We start from the raw sequence: 22,844 nt of genomic DNA, 5'->3' as shown, positions 1-22,844 counted from the left end.
TTCCTCCCAATTGGCATATTGCAAAGCAACCTACATGACTGAGTTCCAACTCATCAATATGGATACAGGACAACTTGATGCCTATATGAAATGAGCTTTTGGTCACAGGAATCACAGTAGACACATTTACACCGAGACCTTGTCAAATTTCTGCAAGTCTGTAGAATCTACCACATACCTTGACACCAATTTATAGTTAGGACATAAGGAAAAGCCAGTCAACTTTCAGCATCTGTTTTAATTTTGTAACTATTTCTTTAATATATGAAACTTAGATTAGCAAGAATATAATTACACTTAAAATTCTAAGAGATTATTAAAAACAAATATTGCCTGATATTCAAGACAATTTAAATGAACATGAGACACTCTTGCCTGTTTAAATCATGTTCTATGGGCCAATCGTGATATTTAGTGGAACTTAGCCAGGCAATGTCACTGAACGTTGGCTCTAACAGGCCATTTTTTATCTGGATTAGAAAAGGGTGTCCTGAGGGTGGAGTCAAGGAACTTGCAGATTACCAGTAGAGGTCACAGTAGCCATTTTTGCTAAGGCACCACAAGGAGCAGTAGCAAGTGGGGGGTTGATCTTGTCTAAAGGACCACCAGGATAAGTAAATATGCCTGAGGGGCCTTCTGGGGCTTACCTGAAGTGTGTCACCTACCTTTTTCCCTAGACCTACTGGAAACAAATGGGACAAAAAGACTCCTCAAATGAGTTCCAATCTGATCCAGCACTATAGAAGACCAAGATTCAGGCTGGGAAGAGACTGCACTGAAAGCTTTTTTTTTCTTTATCCTTTTGCAAAAGTTTAAAGGAAGTAGACATCCCCATAGGAATGAAGTCCATACTCAGAGTACCTCTGGGCCCCCTCCCAAGATTAATGGAGGACATTGGCACTGCAGTCACAACCCCCACAAAGAGCAGAAGGTAGGACAGTAGGAAGGACCCAACATCACCAATTTTAGCACCCTTGGGTTCTGTGGACCAATCTCTGTCATTCCTAGCCTCAAAGAGAGAAAGAAAACAGCACCAAAGCATTGTTGCCTGCAGTGATCACTGGGCTTAGTACATGCTCCACCAAGAATCTAGGTACACAACCTTCTTAGCCTATTTGTAGTTCCTGCACTAGGCCACATGCCTGCACCATATGCTGCAAGTAGAGAACAATGAGTAGTTGAAGGCAGCACTAGCTCTCCTGTAAAGGAAAGAGATGTCCCCATTTCTTTGGACTGGTCTGGCATGGATAAGGAATGATCATTTTGAAGCTTTTCTACACTTTCACTCTTTTATACAAAAGTTTAAACACCCATAAAATCAATTCAATATGAAAAGGCTTAGATTTTTTCAACCGATTTCTAACTGAGACAAAACATTTCAAATTAGATAAAATGAACTATTTTTAGTACCTCCATGGCCTGTGTCAAGCGCTCTTCAAGAGCCATATAGGTAAGAAACTGAGGATCCACATAAGAAATAGCTTGAGCAACTCCTAGTCCATCCCCAAATTCATCAAATAACCTGAAAACAAACCAAAAATGCACTGTTAAAAGTTATTGCCATGTTTCAATTTGACATTTTTAAACTCTCAATTCTAATTATGTGCTTTTTAATAAATAATCCTGATGCTACAAAACATATTGTCATTAAATTAATACTAATTTATATATGCACCACAATAGGCTGACAAATCCAGAGTATTCAGTCACCCTGACACCCAGAAATTTCACATAGGCACACAGGATTTGTGTGTGCCATTGCAGCTATTCACTGCTGCCACCACCTATGCCAGAAAAAGAGATTATTTGTACTTACCCTGGTAAGCTCTTTACCAGTGGATATGGGAGACATTCTAGACAAGTGGGTTGTGTCCCAATGGCCATATGCTATATGCAGAAGGAATCCAATTTGGATTTTTTCTGTGTCTCTACTCTACTTCAGTGTGCTCTCTAGCTCCAACTACAACTAGTACCCAAGCACAGATCACCCAAGCACCTAACAAACAACCTAGGGGTGAAGTAGACATCCCCATAGGAATGAAGTCCATAAACAATTGTTCTGCTCAAGAATAAACATGAGAACAATAACTGGAAACAGGTAACAAATGCTTCAAAGGAGCTCAGAAATGACTCCTGCATAAAACAGTGACATGCATAGAGTCTTCCCAGCCCAAGGGCTGACTAATATCCAAGAATCAACTTGGAGAAGCATAAATGGACAGTAGGCAGGCGCAGGAAGGACAGGGCAGGAGTCTAGAATCTCTCCCCTATCTACTGGAAAGCACAGTTACTTACCATAACAGGTGTTATCCAGGGACAGCAGGCAGATATTCTTACATGTGGGTGAAGTCATCCACAGAGCCCCGATGCAGACAGCCTCGCAAGCAGACTTGCTTGTAAAACTTTAGAAAATTTGTGACTGCCGCACCACGCATGCATGAGTGCCTTCCCGTCTAACGTAAGGCATTGTCTCCTCAGTTCAGATAGCTAGCTAAGAAGCCAACTAGGGGAAAATATCTGCCTGTTGTCCCTGGATAACACCTGTTACGGTAAGTAACTGTGCTTTATCCCAGGACAAGTAGGCAGCATATTCTCACACGTGGGTGACCTCCAAGCTAACCGGAATGGGATGGTGTGAGTGTTGGCAATTTAGGAGAATAAATTTTGTAAAACTGCCTGGCCAAAATGGCCATCTCGTCTGGAAAAAAAATCCAGACAATAATGAGAGGTGAAGGTATGAACCGAAACCAAGTTGCAGCTTTGCAGATTTCCTCAATAGGAGTAGATCTAAGGAAAGCAACTGATGCTGTCATGGCTCTGACTTTATGGACTGTGACTCGACCCTGTAGATGGAGTCCAGCCTGAGCATAGCAGAAAGAGATGCAAACAGGCATCCAGTTGGAGATGGTGCACTTGGAAATTGGATGTCCCAACTTGTTTGGATCAAAGGAGACAAAAAGTTGAGGAGCAGATCTGTGTGGCTTAGTGCGTTGCAAGTAGAAAGCCAAAGCACGCTTACAGTCCAGAGTATGAAGAGCTGTTTCTCTAGGATGAGAATGAGGCTTTGGAAAAAACACTGGAAGTACAATGGATTGATGGAGGTGAAATTCTGAAACCACTTTAGGCAAGAATTTAGGATGAGTAAGGAGGACCACTGTGTCATGATGGAATACTGTGAAAGGTGGGTCCGTTACTAAAGCTTGTAGCTCACTGACTCTGCGAGCAGACGTGAAAGCAATGAGAAAAACCACTTTCCAAGTGAGTTATTTCAGATGAGCCGAAGCCATTGGTTCAATTGAGCAAGAACAACATTGAGATCCCAAACCACTGGAGATGGTTTGGCTTGACATTGAAAAGTCCTTTCATAAATCTGGAAACCACGGGATAAGCAGAAAGGGGTTTCCCTTCTATAGGATGATGAAAAGCAGCAATTGTACTGAGATGGATTTGAATGGATGTGGATTTGAGACCTGATTGAGATAAATGCAACAGGTAATGTAATGTAATGTAATGTAATTTATTTCTTATATACCGCTACATCCGTTAGGTTCTAAGCGGTTTGAAGAAAATATACATTAAGATTATAAATGAGAAGTAAGAAGGTACTTAAAAATTCCAGGTAATCCAAACTGAAGATAAGGAGATGGATTGAGGCTCCTTGTGATGAATGGAGTACCAAGCAGAAAATCTAGTCCATTTCTGGTTGTAACAATGACTGCTGGTAGGCTTGCTAGAAGCCGCTAAAATGCCCTTGACAGATTGAGAAGACTGTAGAGTGACAGTGAGGTGGAGAGGTACCAAGCTGTCAGGTGTAGAGACTGCAGGTTGGGATGAAGTAGAGACCCCCTGACTCTGTGTAAGCAGAGAGGGAAACACTGGTAGAAGCAGTGGCTCCCTGCTGAGTTGAAGTAGAAGGGAGAACCACGGTTGTCTGGGCCACTGAGAAGCTATATTTTTGGGGTTTTTTTAAAAAAATGAAACGTGCAAATAAACACAGTGACCCTGTAAAGAAAATACACGAGCTGCGGTGAGAGAAAGCACAAGTAGAACAAAGTCTAGCACAGAGCGTCGAAACGAGTGGCTTGTCGGCTCTGCAGAAAACAGATCTGAGGAGATGCACACCATAAGTTGGGTGGTAAAGTACTCGAGCATGCGCGGTGTGGCAGTCGCAAACTTTCTAAAGTTTTACAAGCAAGTCTGCTTGCGAGGCTGTCCACATCGGGGCTCCATGGATGATGGTCACCCACATGTGAGAATATGCTGCCTGCTTGTCCTGGGATAAAAGAGCTTACCAGGTTAAGTACATAATCTCTTTTTTTAGTGCAATAGGGGAGACATTCTAGACAAATGGGATGTAGCAAAACAGTCCCTAAATGCTAGGGTGGGCTAAAGCAGAGTCCGTCACCATTCCTCTGGACAGACCGCACTAACTTCGGCCCACGAAGAAGCCGTAGTCCATAGAATGCACTTTAACGAAGATAGGAGACTGAGTCCCGGACAGAAATAGGCTGAAGAAATGGCCCTACGGATCTAGCTGGATATCATGGAAACGTGAGCGCCCCACTTTATAGAACGAATCAGCCCAAACAGATGGTCCAAGAGCCGAACCTTGTTAGTGACTTCCAGAGAGTGAAGGATCACTCTGCGTACATCCAGCTTCTTCAAAATGCTTTAATAGCACTTTAAGCACTTTATATTTATATTGTCATAGAGCCTGTGAAAACTGAAAAGTTAAAAATAAAAAATTTTGGTCACACGTCACTTTACCAAGACTGATGATGAACACATCACCCCAGCAAGGACATAAAAAAATCAATAAAGTAGTGCTTTGGGTGTTTGAGGTCTGGTAATTTAATATTACTTGATACTAGTTTGTTCTCTATTCATATGTTCTCCTGCAGCCAGTAAAAAGTTTGTCCCTTGCTTTGACTGAGGAACCAGCTGGGATTTCTGCTGATGGGGCTGATAAGAGTTGTGAATGCTGAGCAGAGCAGGCAGGAGGCGTATACCTACGCTTTTAAAAGTAGTAGCATCACTTGCTAGCCCTGCTGGAAAACTTCCTAGTAGTGGAGGCTGCAGCTGCAGGCTCCCGAGACAGGGACTGGATGGTATCTGTGTGCTTCTTTGTAGAGGTCAGTGACATGGGTTTAAAATAAAAGGTAACTTCTCACACATAAATGAAAAAATTAAGGAAGAAAAAACAAAATAAACTAAACGAGAAGGCATTACAAGCTTCTGGAAAAAGCACCAAGGTGAGAGAAACCGAGATGCGTCCTAAGAACTAAAACTGATCAAGCCATGCTTACATGGCAGATGGGAAGGCACCTGCGGTGCTATTAGAAACTTCTATCTACATCTTGCTAGTAAGCATCTGCGTTGTGTTCTGTTGGAGCTGAGAATAGGAAGGCCTGCTTGACCTTGAAGGAAAAAACAGTATGGGAATTCCAATTCTCCTGATCTGAACATCTGAATTCCTCTCTCCACGTTCACCTAAAATCTCCCTCAATATACAATATATAAAAGCACCTGTATACTGTATATATATTTTTCATATTTTTGACATGCCAAATTAGCAGTGTGCTAGCACTGACAGGACAATATCCTCTGTCCCACCTCTTCATACTAGTAGTAAGACTAATTCTTATAAAGTCTTATAAAGTATCTCATGCAACATGTGGTTAGGAAACCAAATTTTGTAATTACAGTATTGTTGGAAGTAGAGTAGGGGAGGAGGAATAAGGGCTAAAATGCTGCTAGCAAAGCCAATAGAGAGCTACTGCAAAATATATACCTCCACTCCACATCCGAGTCTTCGCTCGTGCATGAGTCATCCTCCAGGTTATTGTTTCCATCCAACATGAAAAATCCTGGGTGCACAAACTGACTAACTGCATCATTTTCCTCATCACTACTGCTTTCATTTTTTGTAATGTACTGCAGCCAAGGAAATTCCCCTTCTTCCAAAGATGTTTGATCCCTGTGGGTAAACATTAACAACATCATTCCAAATAAAATATCATACAAAAGTGTGAAAACCAAACATATTTCTATCATTGTCCATAGTTAAAAGTCTATCTGTATAGTAAGATTTATAGATTCATTAAAAAAAAAAAAAGTAATGTGCTTTTATAGTCCTTCACAAAACAGGAGCCTTAACTTTTAATCCTACTGTATTAGAACTAGGAAAGTTACTGAAGAAGAACTCATAATATTTCTCTTTCAAACTATAGCTGTACTTTCAGCAAATACCATGGGACATGAGAAAAGGCACTGCATAATCTATTTGAGCAGAACAAACAAAAAAGAAGGAACCAAGCAGAGCAATAAAAGAAGAGAAAAGGCACAGGAGATGTCGAAACCAACCTTCAGTTACATATATTTTATTGAGGGTATCACATATAGGGCTCCTTTTACAAAAGTGCGTTAGGGCCTTAGTGCACGCTAAATTGCCACACACGCTAGCCGCTACCGCCTCCTTTTAAGCAGGCAGTAATTTCTCGGCTAGCGCGCACTAATCTAGTGTGTGCGCTAAAAACACTAGCGCACCTTTGTAAAAGGAGCCCATAGTCCCAAAACAAGTCCTTGACATGCTATATAACTATGGTCCCGACAAGGATCCAAGTTTGGGCGACTGTGTCGCCTTCCTCAGGGGACAAGAGAGAACTAAAATCACAATAATAATAATAATAATAATAATAATATTAAGAGAAATAATTTAAAACTCTGAACATGAAAATGTCTATATAAGAAAAACATGCGGAAAAAAAGATGAGATAAATATGACATGTAAATGCATACGTGTAAAGGGGATAAAATAAATATACTAAGTGAACTAATAAAGGTTGCACATATAAACTGATAAGCTATTTGACATAAATATGCTAACATGTAACTGAGCAGATCAAAGAGATATGAAACAGATGCATTGTGAAATGATTATACTCACTAAATATTTGATTTTTAGAGGGTGAAGGACAAGATATTAAAAAATGAAGCAATGACATAAAAATAAATTAATCTGAACGATGAGATGAGTAATTTGTACTAAATGGTAAGTAAAGTGTCTTAATTGAATATCCATAAAATTATGTATTGACTAAAAATAATAAAAAAGCTAAAAAACCTTTGACATAAAAAATATATTTGATATGAATGCTAAAAATGTGTCTTCATGATATATGAATGATTGTATAATATATTATGAAGATAAAATGCTATTAATATATTAAAAAGAGCTAATTGATACTAGTGCCAAGGACTGGGATGCCATGAAAAAATGAACAGATCTGATTTATATTAAATTGAGAATCTTACAGAAAAAGTGAATTATATTATTGCGTTTGGGGGTTCCTGAGAGCTGCTGCTGCTACCACTACCAGGCACTTGGTGAACATTCTGGGAGATGAAGCCAGGCCGAAGGGCAGCACTCTGTATTGATAAAGCAGATTCCCCACCCAAAATCTGAGATATTGACGGGAGGCCGGATGAATGGGAATGCGAGTGTAGGCCTCCTTGAGATCCAGAGAGCATAACCAGTCATTCTGCTCGAGAAGGGGATAAAGGGATGCCAGGGACAACATGCAAAACTTTTCTTTGACCAAAAATTTGTTGAGAGCCCTGAGATCCAGAATGGGCCGCAGATCGCCTGTCTTCTTCAGAACAAGGAAGTAACGGGAGTAAAACCCCCCTGTTCTGCTGGTCCAGAGGAACTGGTTTGATGTCATGGAGACGAAGCAGAGCTTGAACTTCCTGAAGAAGAAGGGCGGTCTGGGAAGGGGTGGAAGAATACTCTCTTGGAGGAAGCTTTGGTGGAACCTGAGTGAAATGAAGAGTATCCTTCTATGATGATGGTCAGTACCCAGAGGTCAGATGTAATTGTCATCCATCGGTGGTAAAAATGATGGAGACGACCTCCTATAGGGGGAAGAGAAGTCAGAGACAGAACGATGGAGGTTATGCTGTTTGAGACAGTCAAAAAGGCTGTGAAGCCTTAGGTGCAGCAGAAGGTTGAGATTTTTATTGCTTCTGAGGCTGCTGTTTCTTAGGAGGAGGGCGATTGTAAGGAGCCGTCCTTGGAGAAAAACGCCTCTGATAGATAGGAGGAGGACGTGTAGTTTTGGCAGGAGCTGGCTTTGGCTTAGGTCTGACAATAGAAGCAAAGTATTTTTCATGGTCAGACAATTTCTTGGTGGCTGCCACGATAGATTCATCAAAGAGGTCATTGCCTGCCCAAGGAATATTGGCCAAGTGGTCCTGAAGATTAGGGTCCATGTCAATGGTACGAAGCCAGGCAAGGCGACGCATGGCCACAGAGCAAGCAGCTGCTTGGGCAGACAACTCGAAGGCATCATAAGACGACTGAAGGAGATGTAATCCGAGTTGTGGTAAAGAAGTAATGACTTCTTGAAATTCAAAGTGTTTTTGAGTATCCAAATAACTCAGAAATTTAGGTAAAAGAGTTATGAGGAATTCAAAATAAGAAATAAAATGAAAATTATAATTGAGGACTCTAGAGCAGTGATTCCCAACCCTGTCCTGGAGGAACACCAGGCCAATCGGGTTTTCAGGCTAGCCCTAATGAATATGCATGAGAGAGATTTGCATATGATGGAAGTGATAGGCATGCAAATTTGCTTCATGCATATTCATTAGGGCTAGCCTGAAAACCCGATTGGCCTGGTGTTCCTCCAGGACAGGGTTGGGAACCACTGCTCTAGAGGACATCATAGAATTTAGATAGATGCGATGTCTGAATCTGTCCATAGTTTTCCCTTCCCTTCCAGGAGGAACGGTGGCATAAACCTTGGAAGGATGGGATCTTTTTAAGGAGGACTCCACAAGCAGGGATTGATGAGATAACTGAGTTGTCAAACCCTTTGTGATGTACAGTTTTATACCTAGGGTCCAATTTGCCTGGAACAACTGGTATGGTATAAGGAGTCTCCAGGCATCTGGCAAAAGTCTGAGACAAAAGCTTGTGAAGAGGAAGCTTAAGTGACTCTGCCGGAGGTTGAGGTAGATGCATGACTTTGAGATACTCCTTAGAGTATTTGGAACCAGCATCTAATTGAAGGTCCAAGTCAACAGCCATCTGACGAAGAAAAGAGGAAAAAGATAGCTGATCCGCCAATGCTTTGCCTCGAGAAGGACTCAAGGTCGTCAAAGCAGCCTGGGTCGAAGATGAAGCTTCAGCAAGAAAAAAGGCATCAAAAGAATATGGAGACTTGAACGAAGCAATCGAAACCGCTGCATCCTCGAGGTTATATTCATAGAGCATAGCAAGGACTTGTTTTTTGAACTTTTGCAATACCCTCAATAAAATATATGTAACTGAAGGTTGGTTTTGACATCTCCTGTGCCTCTTCTTTTGTTGCTATAATCTATTTGAGCCTCTTTTCTTGAAGATTTCTTGTTGTAAGAAGATATGTCTCAGAAATGTCAATAAGTACAGAAGCCAACCACGCCCTATTCCGGATAAAACTGAAAACTCTACTCTTTGACAATTAACTCTATAAGATCACCATAAGTACCTGTTCTTTTGCTTATTATGATTTTTCTCCTCCTTTCCTCCCCTCTTGCCCAATCTACCCTTTTCCTTTTCAAGTCGCCTAGAGCCTGTTTAGGTTTGTGCGACTCACAAATATTAGATTAGATTTTGTGAACAGTTTATTTTTTAAGAAAATTAAGTTCTGTGCAACTCCATCTTTATTTTTTTTCCATTATATTTTTATTTTCAAATTTTGCAAAAAGTGTACATAATAATAAAATACATTTGATATATGCATGGTATCACTTTTATATATAACACAATGTATGTCTGAATTTGATTTTCCCCTACACCCTCCCCCCACCCTTTTATTGCCTTAATATAATATTTTCAAATTTTATAAAAGTGTACAACATATTGGAATACAATTGATAATTATTCAATAACATATTTATATCTACTACAATATATTCTAGATAAATTTCCCTCCCCCCACCCTTCTATTATTTTTTAATCATTTATTACATTTTGTATCATATATTATAATATATTATATATAAATTGTTTTCCTTATCCCCCCTATATGTGTGTCATAAAAAAAAAAGAAAATCTCTAATATAAGAAAAGAAGAAAAAGTATTCTATTATTTAATCATTGCAGTATTTTGTCAATGGCCCCCATATTTTTATAAATTTATTATATGTCCCCTTTTGTACTGCTATTGTTCTTTCCATTTTAAAAACATGGCATATTGTATTCCACCAAAATGTGTAGTTTAGGTTGTTGTAATTTTTCCAATTATTAGTTATATGTTGAATGGCAACCCCTGTCATAATTAATAAAAGTTTATTATTTTCTGGTGAAATTTGACTTTTTTTTCTCATCATTGTTCCAAATAAAATTGTATCATATGATATTGCAATATGATTTTCCATTAATTTATTAATTTGTGGCCAAATTGAATTCCAAAATATTTTAATATAAGGACAATGATATAATAAATGATCTAATGTCCCTGGTTCTAGATTACAGTGCCAGCATCTATTAGACTTAGAACTGTCTAATTTTTGTAAACGAGTAGGGGTCCAAAAAGCTCTATGTAATAAAAAGAACCATGTTTGTCTCATAGACGCTGACACTGTACATCCCATTCTCCAAGACCAAATTAGTGGCCATTGAGATGCATTAATTTGATGTCCAATCTCAATGCTCCAAATGTCTCTTAGACCATTTTTTGGTTTTTTATTTAAATATCCAGATATTAATTTATACCACAATGCGGCTTGATGTCCTAGGAAGTCTGCTTTAAAGCATAAGAACTTTAAACTATATTGATTGTTTAATGATTTCCATTCAGGGAACCCAACCTGAATGGCCTGCTTCAATTGCAACCATTTAAAACTTTGTGTTTTATTAAGACCAAATCTATGTTGCAATTGTGAAAAATCCAGCAGTTTACCTTCTGAAATAATATCATCTAGAGATTTAATTCCTGCAATAATCCAGTTCTTCCAAAGGATTTGAGCTCCGCCAATTTTGATCTTGGAGTTTATCCATATGGATTGATTAGTTGATTTATATATTGGGATGGGTGTTAATTTATCAATAAATCTCAATGTTTTCCAAGTATCCATTATTATTTTATTTTCTCTGTATCTTTTAGGTATATTAATACTTGGTAAATGAACTAAATTTAGGGGAAACATAAGGCGCCATTCCAAATATAACCAATCTGGTGCATTATCTATAAGTTCTGGGAGGATCCAATACATACCCTGACGTAGAATATAGGCTTGATGGTACCTATAGAAATTTGGAAAATTTACCCCTCCCTCCTTAATTGATTTTTGTAAGGTTACTAAAGCTATTCTAGGTGTTTTACCAAGCCAAAGAAATTTTGTTAAAATTCTATTAAGCTTCTTATAAAAGGACCCCTGAAAATAAATAGGTATCATACTCATTTGGTAGCAAACCACAGGCAACATCATCATTTTAATAGTTTGAACTCTGCCCCACCAAGATATATGTAATGGGTTCCATTGTTCACATAACTCCGTTACTTTTTTTAATACATATTTTTCATTTTCTTTTGCAGTATCTTCAATTGTTTTTTTAACTTGAATGCCTAGATATTTAAATCCTTCTTCTTTCCATATGAATGGAAAAATATCAAATAATCCTTTTACACAGTAAACATTCAAGGGTATAATTTCAGATTTATTCCAATTAATTTTATAACCTGAAAATTTGCCAAACTTATCAATTAATTCCAATAAAGAAGATAAGGTAGACTCTGGATTTCTCAAATAAAGCAAAATATCATCAGCATAAGCCGAAATTTTATATTCCATATCTGAATATGGAATTCCTTGTATCTCCCTCGTTTGCTGTATTGCTAACAATAAGGGTTCTAATACAACATCAAATAACAAAGGAGATAAAGGACAACCTTGTCTAACTCCCCTTTGCAATTGAAAACCATCAGATATCTTATTATTAATATTTAATCTTGCAATCGGGAAGCTATACAATGTTTTTACCATTTGTATAAATCCAGAACCTATACCAAACCATTCTAAAGCCTGATACATAAAATTCCATTCTACCCTATCAAATGCTTTCTCAGCATCTAATGAGACTGTAAATGCCGGTTCATCCATTTTTTTTGACAAGTTTAGCATGTGAAATAATAGTCTAGAGTTATTGGAGGAATGTCTTTTAGCAACGAAACCCGTTTGATGCATATCTATAATATGTGGGAGAGCTTTGGCTAATCTCAAAGCCAAAATTTTCGCCAATAGTTTATTATCAACATTTATCAAAGATATAGGCCTGTAGTTTGAAACCAAAGTAGGATCTTTATTTGGCTTAGGCAAAACAATTATTATTGATTCAGCCATAGTACCTTTTATATTACCTTTTATAAGTTGTGTCTGATATAATTTTAGTAAATGTGGGGAGAGGATATTTTGAAATGTTTTATAAAATTCTACTGTGTAACCATCACCACCTGGAGCGGATCCAACTCTAAGAGATCTCAATGCTGTTTCTAATTCTTTTAATGATATAGGTTCTTCTAAACTTCGTTTCATATGATCAGGAATCTTAGGTCCATTTATTAAATCTAAAAATTTTTTCCCCTCTTTTTGTTTCTCCAAATAAGGTTCGGAAGAATATAGATCCTTATAAAAATTTAAAAATTGTTTTAATATTATATTTGTTTGATTTGTTATTATACCATTATCATCTTTTATTCCATTAATATTAGTTCTCCTTTTTTTTGCCTTAAGATAATTTGCTAATAATTTTCCCGCCTTATTAGAATTTCCATAATACATCGTTTGTTTGGAAAACAAATCTTTTCTTATCATTTTTGAAGTTAATTCATTATATTTACCTTTTACTTTCAAAAGAGCTTGCAAAACTTCATATTCCCATTTACTTATCAATTTAGCTTCTAATATTTTTATTTCTTTTTCTAATTCTATATATTGTTTTTTAATTTGTTTCCTAATAAAAGCTGAATATGATATGATATTACCCCTCATAGTTGCTTTAAATGCATCCCATACATTCTCTATAGATGTATCTTCCACTAAATTTATTTGAAAAAATTCATTAATTTGTGTTTTAAAATTTTCCAAAAATTTGTCATCCACAAGCAATGCATTATCAAATCTCCAAAGAGGTCTATCATTTTCTAATTGATCTAATTGTAATTCTATCCATACTCCAGCGTGATCCGAAATAATTATAGGATCAATGGAAGCTTTATTCACCTGTTGTACTTTATTTGTTGAAACAAAAATATAATCAATTCTTGAAAATGATTTATGGACCTGTGAACAGAATGAATATTCCTGATCATTAAAATGAAGAATACGCCATATATCTTTCAAATCACATGATTGAACCAAATTATCTAGACCTAAAGATTTAATATTTTTACCTGGTTTTTTATCCAATAATGGATCCATTACAGCATTAAAATCTCCAGCCACCACTAAATTAGAGGCAGCCAGTGGTAATAACATATTTTGTAACTTTTTGAAAAATTCTGATTGATTCGAATTAGGGGCATATATATTAAATAACGTCAGGGTATCTTTTCCCATACCTATATCGATATGTATCCATCTACCATGTGGATCTGAATTTTTAACCTTTATATTGGCCATACATTTTTTGTTTATAAGGATTGCAACCCCTGCTTTTTTGCCCATTGCTGGAGCAAAAAAACATTCTTTTATCCATCCACCTGATAATTTCTGTGATTCCTTCATATTAAGATGGGTCTCTTGCAGACAGTAAATATCTGCATTTTGTTTTTTTAAAAATGTTAATATTTTTTTCCTTTTAATTACGTGATTCAGGCCATTGACATTTATAGAATATATTTTAAAAGACATTATATATTTTAATACTTTTCATTATCTTATTCTTCCTCTCCTCTTTCATATTTAATATCCAAAAAATTTTCTTCATGACACACATATTTAACCCTAATGTATCTCCCTTAATTATTCTAATAAATATTCTCCTTATCCCTCCCTTTCCCACCCAATATATTGGCTGCTTACGGATACACATTGGAACTGTAATCCTAACATTCTCCCCATTCCAGGCAATCAATATTCAATTGTTTAAACAAATTTCCCTTCTATCTATCTATATTAATCTTTTATATATATTTAATCATTTTCCATAACATTTTATTAATGTATCATTTTCCTTTTAACAATATGTTAATTTGTATTTCCTTAGTATTATGATTTCAACATATAATTATTTTAAACATATATGCAGTGTATTATTTAATAATTTTCCTATATTCTGTTCTTTCTTTCATATAATTATTATTGTCTTTTCTTTGTATTGTTTTTCTCCATCTTTAGAAGTTATAGAATAATTTAATGGAAGATTAGGTTTTTACTTTTGATAATTTTCTTTATGTTAGTCCTTGTAGGATTCCATACTCTAGAGGTGTTCAATCCCTTCCCACAACCCAGGAGTTGCAGAAATCCAAACACTTTCTGAGCATGTGCTCCTCCTATCTTAGAGAGTTAGAGCCCCCTGCAGTTCAGTCCCAAAAGCCAAGCAACAATACTGGAACCAATCCATGACAAAATGAGGGAGCACTGGGGAACCTATCTTGCAACATAAACAATTTCTCTTATGGTCTTATGCTCTTATGGTCTCCCTTCGCTGACCCTGCACACTGAGGTTACCCACATCATTAATATTTAATATATGCATTGTTCACTTTGTTTGTGAAAGTGTGTTAACTTTGCACAGGTGTACTCTACTTGCAGTTATCACTCTCAGAACCCATAGACTGGTTCTGCCTGATAGTTGTGTCTTTCAAAGTATCCGTGGCAGTTTTTCTTTGGAGTTGTTTACTGCAAAATATTAAAGCAAGTAATAAACGGGCAAAAAGCACAGTTACTTACTGTAACAGGTGTTATCTGGAGACAGCAGGCAGATATTCTCATATGTGGGTGTCATCATCCACGGAGCCTCAGTACAGTGAAAAGTGCACGGGCACTTTAAGAATTCAAACGCTTTAATACTGCCCGCGCCTTCCCGCCTGATGCCTGCTCACGAGGACGTGCTTGTGTTACGCCGAAACGCTGCCAGCTCTCACTTGAGAACCCCCAAATGTAATTTTCGCAGAAATTGGGGCAGAAGGCTCAAAGAGGGACTCCCCTGAGGTGAAAGGCACTGCTTCCATGCAAATTTAGACCCCTCTCAGCCTGCAGCACATGCGGAACGCAGCTGTGCAACCGACATCCCTCTGCCGCAAACGAGGCATGAAATCAATTCATTCCAACCTTGGAAGGCCATCTATGAAGTTTGGAGCAAAAACAAAGCTCCTAACTATAAAAAATATTGATTTATTCAAATCGGAAAAATGCAAGATGGTCGCTGGGTGCCAATTTTGTAATAAAATTGCCCGGGAAAGGAACAGGAATCCCCAGAAAATGGCAATTTTAGGATTTTAGAGGTAGGAGGGAGGTTAGGGCATGCAGGGAAACCACCCAAAACCCCCTTTTCAAGACCCCCAAAAATTGCCAAAACATGCTGTCACACTGCTACTCACTGTTCCATTGTGCTAAATGGGAGAAATGCAGGCAATGTAGGGAGATCAAATGCCTCAAGAAGCTGTAAAGCTGGATTCCAAGTCTTCTGACTGCCCCACCTGCCCAACCACCACAGCCCGTGACCGAACCTGAGGTGAGTTGGCTCCCGATCTGTCCTGCATATTATCGATAACTGTTTCATATGAATACTTGTTGCTCACAGCAGGTTAGTTCTTCATTGTTCCTCAGTGTTTTTTCTGTGTTGCCTTATCCTAGGACAAGCAGGCAACATTTTCTCACATGTGGGTGACATCATCCACGGAGCCCCGATACAGACAGTGAAAAGTGCACTGGCACTTTAGGAATTCAAAAGCTTTAATACTGCCCGCACCACACATGCCGAGTGCCTTCCCGCCCAACGTCCATTTTTCTCCATTCTTCAGAAGAAGACTCAGAATTCTTTCATGGTGGCACAGAGACAGTCCTAGCCTCACTAATAAACGACATCTACCAACTCTTCAGCAGAGGACAGAGTGCTATCATGCTACAATTTGACAGAGCACCTTTGACTTGGCAGACCACCACATACTTTTTTCACATCTAGATGCTATAGGCATCACAGGAACTGTCCTAAATTGCTTCAGGGGCTTCCTAACAAGTCACACATACCAAGTCTTCCGCCATGACAAACTGTTACCTGTCTGGTCCACTCCCTGTGGAGTCCCGCAAGGTTCCCCACTGTCCCCTATCCTGTTCAACATATGCTTATGCTCGCTGGGGAACTACCTAGTTTCATCAGGAGTAAAGTGCTAAAGTTACACCGATGACATAATGGTCCTCCTTCCTATACCCACTCTCCCCTCAAAGGAGTCCAAGTGAATTGAGGAGATCATCCACACAACGGAAGACTGGATGACGAATCACAAACAACTAAACCCTGAAAAAACTAAGTTCTTCCTTGCCTGCCCCTTGAACCTCAACAAGGAAAACATCACAATCAGGGGTACAACCCTACCATTACAGTCTTCTATCAAAATACTAGGAGTGATGAGTCTAGACCAAAAGATGACCATGAAAAGCCAAATCGTTGCTGTGGTTCGCAAAGGTTTCACAGAACTCTGTAAACTATGATTTATCCGTTTCTACTTTGACACACTTCCCTTCCAAATCCTATGCCAAGCCCTGATCCTCAGCATGCTAGACTACTGCAACCTCATCTACATCTCCTGCCCCAAGAAACACGTTAACAGACTCCGGACGATTCAGCACACAGCGGTGCGCCTCATCTTCGGCCTAAGTTAAAACTGATCATATCATGCCTTACTACAAGCAGCAGCTCTGGCTCCCAATCAAGGCCCGATTGTTATTCAAACCAGTTTACTTCATGTACAAGGCTCTCTACGGTCTCCTACCAAACTACATGACTGAAGTATTTGATATTACCCCCCCACCACCCTGACCCACCTTTTGTGCTCCAACTCCATCTTTGCCCACTCCTCCCTGCAAGGAAAACCTAAAAAAAACTTAAGTGATAAAATTACTACCCTTTCAAGCAGCTCACTACAGTAGGGAACTACTCCCCATTATATGGTTGTCTTCGTCATACATGTTCTTCAGATGAGAATTAAAAAGATACTTTCTACAAGTTCCAAGGAAAGCACTAATCCCTGTGCCCTCTTTGCATGTCTCTCATGCTCCTCGGGACCCTGTATCTACCTCTGTACTGAGATTCAAACTCTGTTTATTTCTTGAGTTCTTAAATCGCCTCTCCTCTATTACATTTGACTCAGACTTGCCATGATCCTTTGTTATTTATACTCCTGTGTTACCTGTAATTGTACTCTCATCTCTTATGTATGATCTTCTATTCAACTCCTGTTAACAGCATCGAACTTCACGGTGTAATGCGGTATACAAATAAAATTTTATGTTGTGTTATTTTATAAATCCCATAGAACACCCCTGAAGCTCCCATATGAAATAATGGAGGTGTACTTACAGTCTGTGAAGTGCCTGCCTACCAGCTCTGTTACACTTTAGCTGAATAGAGGAGAAGGAATTTTTGCTTCAGAAACTGTTCCACTTGACCAAATTTGAAGATCTTCTGACTGCCAGTCGGACAGGCTCCGACTGTAACCTCTGCCCCCATGGACACTTCTCCACGCAATCAGGGGCGGGAAATGCAGCCTGTGCCCTGAAACCCAAAGGAATATTTTACACAGGACGCATACAGCCTGTGCTTAAACCCCTGAAGGGGTCAGAGGTTTCGCTAACTCCCAGGGGAATGGACCCAGATTCTGAGAAGGGCGGTACAAGCTGGTTGCTCCACAAATCCACCAGTTTTCTGTGAAGCAGCAGTCCGGCTCCATGGGACTGCGTTCTTTCCTCAAGCAGAGGAAGCCGCACGGGGTCTCATGGCAGTGAAGCCACCGAAATCCTCCCTCCCCCAAAACGAACTTTAAGTGAAAAAATAAGAAAAAGAAAGAGCATATCCAAAAGACTTCTGCACGGATTGCTTAAAGAAACTGAAAACTGTAGGGGGTTCTAACTCACACTCTAAGGTTGGAGAAGCACATGCTATTAAAAGTGTTTGGATTTCTGCAACTCCCAGATTGCAGGAAGGGATTGAACACCTAGAGTATGGAATCTGGAAGGGACATAAACTGCCTTGAGAAATATTTTCATAAAGGCAGTTAATAAATCCAAATAAATATGTTTCAAAGAAAACAGCAGAAAGCTGAGATGGTCATGGGATAATGTTATCACTAGAGCCACACTCTGTTTAGAAATTTCATTATTGACCCGATACAGCCATGTTTCAATAAATGTCTGTAACAAAGGAAGGGAAAAACCAACAAAGTTTGCAATAAAAAATGTGAAACAAAAACAAGGAAAAACTGTAGAAACCCATACAATGATGCAAGCTGAATTTATTTCTAACAATTAATTGAGTGTGGTTAATAATACCATCTTAAAAACAAACCTAGGGACCCGACACGATCCGTGTTTCGGTTAACACGCCTTCATCAGGGGTCCCAGGCTGGTAAGGGATCAAATAAAACCGCAAACAAAAAAAACTGTAAAACTAGTACAGTAGCCTGTGGAAAACCGAGCATCAGAGAGCAATGCCATAGCTAAACTCCTGCGTAACAAGGAAATGTCTGTGTCAGGGATCCTTGTTTTCAATGTGAGTAAACACAATGCGTTCACAAATCTTAGCCTCTCAATCAATCAGACAATCCCACAAAATACTGCTACACCATTCAAAATGGCACTGAGAAAGAAAATCTTCACAAACTCACTTCTTCACGATCTGTTGAAACAGATGTGCTGGCTAAGGTTTGTGAACACATTTTGTTTACTCACATTGAAAAACAAGGATCCCCGACCACAGGCACTTGATGAATTATCGATGTGTCAGGTCAACAATAAAATTTATAACAAGAGTGTGGCTCCAGTGACATCATTATCCACCTTGCTGTCTTCTGCCTTTTCTGTTACAAAATATACATGCACTCTATTTTGTGTTGATGTATGGTTTTGTATTTAGTTTTTGGATGTTATATTGTAAAACACTTAGTTTTTATGTGGAATATAAATTGATAAATAAATAATCAAAAACTGCATCAAAGTACAAAAATTAACAAAACACAATAAAAGTCAACTTCAAATAATCCATGTATTGAACACTGATGTAATAAAGCTTATTGTAGGTAACAAGTAGCCTAGCATACATACTCTGCTTGGAAACTGAAGTCTGAATTATCTTCCTCTAGACTACTGCTGTTGCTCTGAAGCTCAGGCTCTTGCTCCTCTTTTCCTGGTAGAGTCTCCCAGCTTTCATCACTGGAAGAATGATCTTTTTCAGCAGCAGTATATGAAAGCAAAGAAGCTGACCATTCTCCATCACTGTGTTCAGAGCTGGGTGGAAAAAATGAATTAAAACTAAATTAGAGAATAACAGATGACATAAGCTGCTGGATTCATAATATGTACTAGGCACAAAGTAGCATGAAGAAAAATGAGGAAACAAAAAGATTGAAATTTTGGGACAGCAATACCATTTGCGGGCTTCAACCTTGATAGAACTCATTAACTCATTTTTACCAAGCCATATCCTATCTCCCTTTGTCTGCCTCAATTAATGATGTGAGCATCTATGAAATGTGGATGCCTCAATGTGTATGAAACTGTCACCTAAAATTGCAAAAACTATGAGGTGTGGAGGAGATGTTTAGTGATTGACCATATTCTTGAGCATATTTGGGGTGGGAATAGAATATTAAGCCTTCAGTGCAAATAACAATTCCGGATCTATACACTGAATGCTTTGCAGCCTGATGGATTTAATGCTTCCATTGACTGGTTATACTTTTTCTGAATTAATTGTGCCCTGTGCCTTTAACCAGCGGATCTGTCAGCTGTTTTCAGCCCAATCATGTTTGCAGTCCATCTGCCTATTGGTTGCCCTGCGTTCTACAAGCCAATTGGAAGCAAGCTGTTCCTGATTGGTTCTTGTAGGCTTTTTCTGTCGGTTTGTATGCCATGTTGGTACCGCTGAGAGTTTACTGCTCAAAAGTAAGTACCTGCAGCTTTTTTATAAAAGTTTTGTTGATGTGGAAAGTAATTATCTACAAAGGGGTTTTAGGTTGGTACAAGTGTCAGGTTTTGTGGTCCTGAGGCAGAGTCAGTGGAGGCACGCCACGAAACGATTGTTGACCCACCCTGTGTTCAAATCCTGCATGCTACGTTAGTATTTTTTTGTCAGTAGATATATTTCCACTTATCTTTCACACAACACATTGAAATTATGCATATATGAAAGTTGTTTATCCCTATGATGGGAGGAGGTAGGGTTTTGTGACTCACCCGATACTTAGGCTTTTTCTATCATTTGCATAAATTTCATCTGGTGTTTTGTTCTGATTTTTTGTGGAGTGTTTTTTCTCCTTTGTTGTGAAACTTGTCACCTGACATTTTCAGCAAAAATACTACTACACAAAACACATTTCAAACATCATAGTGTGGGGCATTGATTCAGGACCATTCTTTGCATAAAGTGAATGTAATGAACAGGGTTGTGGAGTCGTTACAAAAAGCCTTCGACTCCAACTCCTTTATTTATATATCTATACTAGTCTAAGCCCGTTACATTAACAGGTGCTAGAATAGATGTGTGTGTCTTTCTTTCTTTCTTTCTCTCTCTTTCCTTGGCTGTCCACCACCACCTCTTGCCTGCTCCCCCTGTCCAGCAGCAGCCCTTCACCCTTCGTTTTACCTCTCCCCTGTCCAGCAGCAACCCTTCCCTGCTCCCCCTGTCCAGCAGTAGACCTTTTCCCTTCCTTTTACCTCCCCCCTGTCTAGCAGCACCTCTTCCTTGCTCCCCATTGTCCAGCAGCAGCCCTTCTCCCTTCCTGTTACCTCCCACCCTGTCCAGCAGCACCTCTTCCTTGCTCCCCCCTGTCCTGCAGTAGGCCTCCCTTCCTGTTATCTCCCTCCCTGTCCAGCAGCACCTCCTCCTTGCTCCCCCGTCCAGCAGTAGGCCTACCTTCCTGTTACCTCCCCCCATCCAGCAGCACCTCTTCCTTGCTCCCCCTGTCCAGCAGTAGGCCTCCCTTCCTGTTACCTCCCCCCCTGTCCAGCAGCACCTGCTCCTTGCTCCCCCTGTCCAGAAGTAGGCTTCCCTTCCTGTTACCTACCCCCATCCAGCAGCACCTCTTCCCTGCTCCCCCCCTGTCCAGCAGCACCCCTTCCCTGTTCCCCCTGTCCAGCATCCGGCTTCCTGGTCCTTTCATGTCTGCCCTCCTCTTCAAAACAGCCTGCTGAGGATCACGGCCAGTTGTAGCGAACCTCGCAGGCCGCTCTGCATGTTGGTAGCACGTTCCCTCTGACGCAATCCTGTGCGCCAGAGGGAACGTGCTACGGAGGTGCAGAGCGGCCTGCAAGGTTCGCTACAGCCGGCCGCGAACCTCAGAGGGCTGCTTTGAAGAGGAGCAGCGGCAGCAGCAGCAGTTGGTGAGTGAGGGCGGGTGGAGGGGGGGATGGAGTCGCCGGCGTGTTCCCTGCCTCCGTGTTCGAAAATGGATTTTGGCACGGAGGGACACAGCATGCTGTCAGGGAACACACCGTCCTAAGTGCGCATGCGCGCTTAGGATTTTATTATAGAGGATAGGTATTTACTACATGCAAGGTGATGCTTCTTGGGATTTAATTTATGTTTATCATTTTTGGTCAGCTATTATGAATTTGTCATTTGTGTTCAGTGTGTGTGACCAAGGTATTCTGTTAGTATGATTTTTCTATGCATCATTTTGAAGTAATTTGGCTTGTTTAGTTGTCTCGATAGTGGAGATGATATTTATGAGAGGGAGGGGAAACAGGGTTTTGTTGATCCATGTTCTGTATTTGTTATTTATAAAATGACAGTTGTACAATACAGAATATTTTTGCTACTATTTGAGTTTTTAGCAGTTATTAGTGACTTGGATTGGCCACCGTGAAGACGGGCTATTGGGCTAGATGGACCACTTCCAGGTATTAGTGACCTGGATTGGCCACTGTGAAGACAGGCTACTGGGCTAGATGGACTACTTCCAGGTACTTGTGACCTGGATTGGCCACTGTAAAGACAGGCTACTGGGCTAGATGGCCCACTGGTTCTTCTGATTTCAATATAAAATCATAATTACTGTATAAACCCAAATATAAGTCGAGACCCCCTTCCCTCCAAAAGGAGGGAAAAAAATAAAATAAAATAAAAATATGGTTGACTCGAATATAAGTCGGGTGGCTTAATATTTAAGTGTCCTGCCCTGTCAGGCTCAGCACCCAGCACCCTTCCTTCCTCCCCTCCCCTGTTAGGCTCTGTACCTAGCACCCTTCCTTCCTGCCCTCCCCTGTCAGGCTCTGCACCCAGCACCCTTCCTTCCTTCCCTCCCCTGTCAGGCTCTGCACCCAGCACCCTTCTTTCCTTCCCCTGTCAGGCTCTGCACCCAGCACCCTTCCTTCCTTCCCCTGTCAGGCTTTGCACTCTCCCTCCCAGGCTCTGCCCTCTGTCCTCCCCTCCCTGCCCTATCTTCATACTTTTGGCAATCCCTGGTGGAAGTGCTCCTGCCCGCTGCACCTCCACCAGGGATTGGCAGAGGACCTGCTGCACCTCCATCAGGGTTTGGCAGAAGTATGATAGGGTAGGGAGGAGGAAGGGGGCAGAGCCTGGCGACGGCGGCCTAAAAAAATTCTGGGAGGGGGCGTTGGCCCGAATATAAACCAGGACCCCC

General features: G+C 39.9%; 1 protein-coding gene across 5 annotated transcripts in view; it reads right to left on the bottom strand.

The window, feature by feature from the left end:
- Nucleotides 1-22,844, bottom strand: part of PJA2 (praja ring finger ubiquitin ligase 2) — a 162,632-nt gene that overhangs the window by 37,942 nt on the left and 101,846 nt on the right. For all 5 annotated transcript variants that reach the window (XM_033929140.1, XM_033929143.1, XM_033929141.1 and 2 more), the window contains 3 exons: nucleotides 19,306-19,488; nucleotides 5,792-5,977; nucleotides 1,411-1,522 (listed from right to left, as the gene is read on the bottom strand). In XM_033929140.1, the coding sequence (XP_033785031.1) occupies nucleotides 1,411-1,522; nucleotides 5,792-5,977; nucleotides 19,306-19,488 (481 nt within the window). The remainder of the gene's footprint in view (nucleotides 1-1,410; nucleotides 1,523-5,791; nucleotides 5,978-19,305; nucleotides 19,489-22,844) is intronic.

The sequence above is a fragment of the Geotrypetes seraphini genome, chromosome 1 (assembly GCF_902459505.1).
Source record: "Geotrypetes seraphini chromosome 1, aGeoSer1.1, whole genome shotgun sequence".
Lineage (NCBI taxonomy): Eukaryota > Metazoa > Chordata > Amphibia > Gymnophiona > Dermophiidae > Geotrypetes > Geotrypetes seraphini.
Note: the sequence above shows the minus strand (reverse complement) of the source record. Positions and strands in the feature narration are given on the sequence as shown.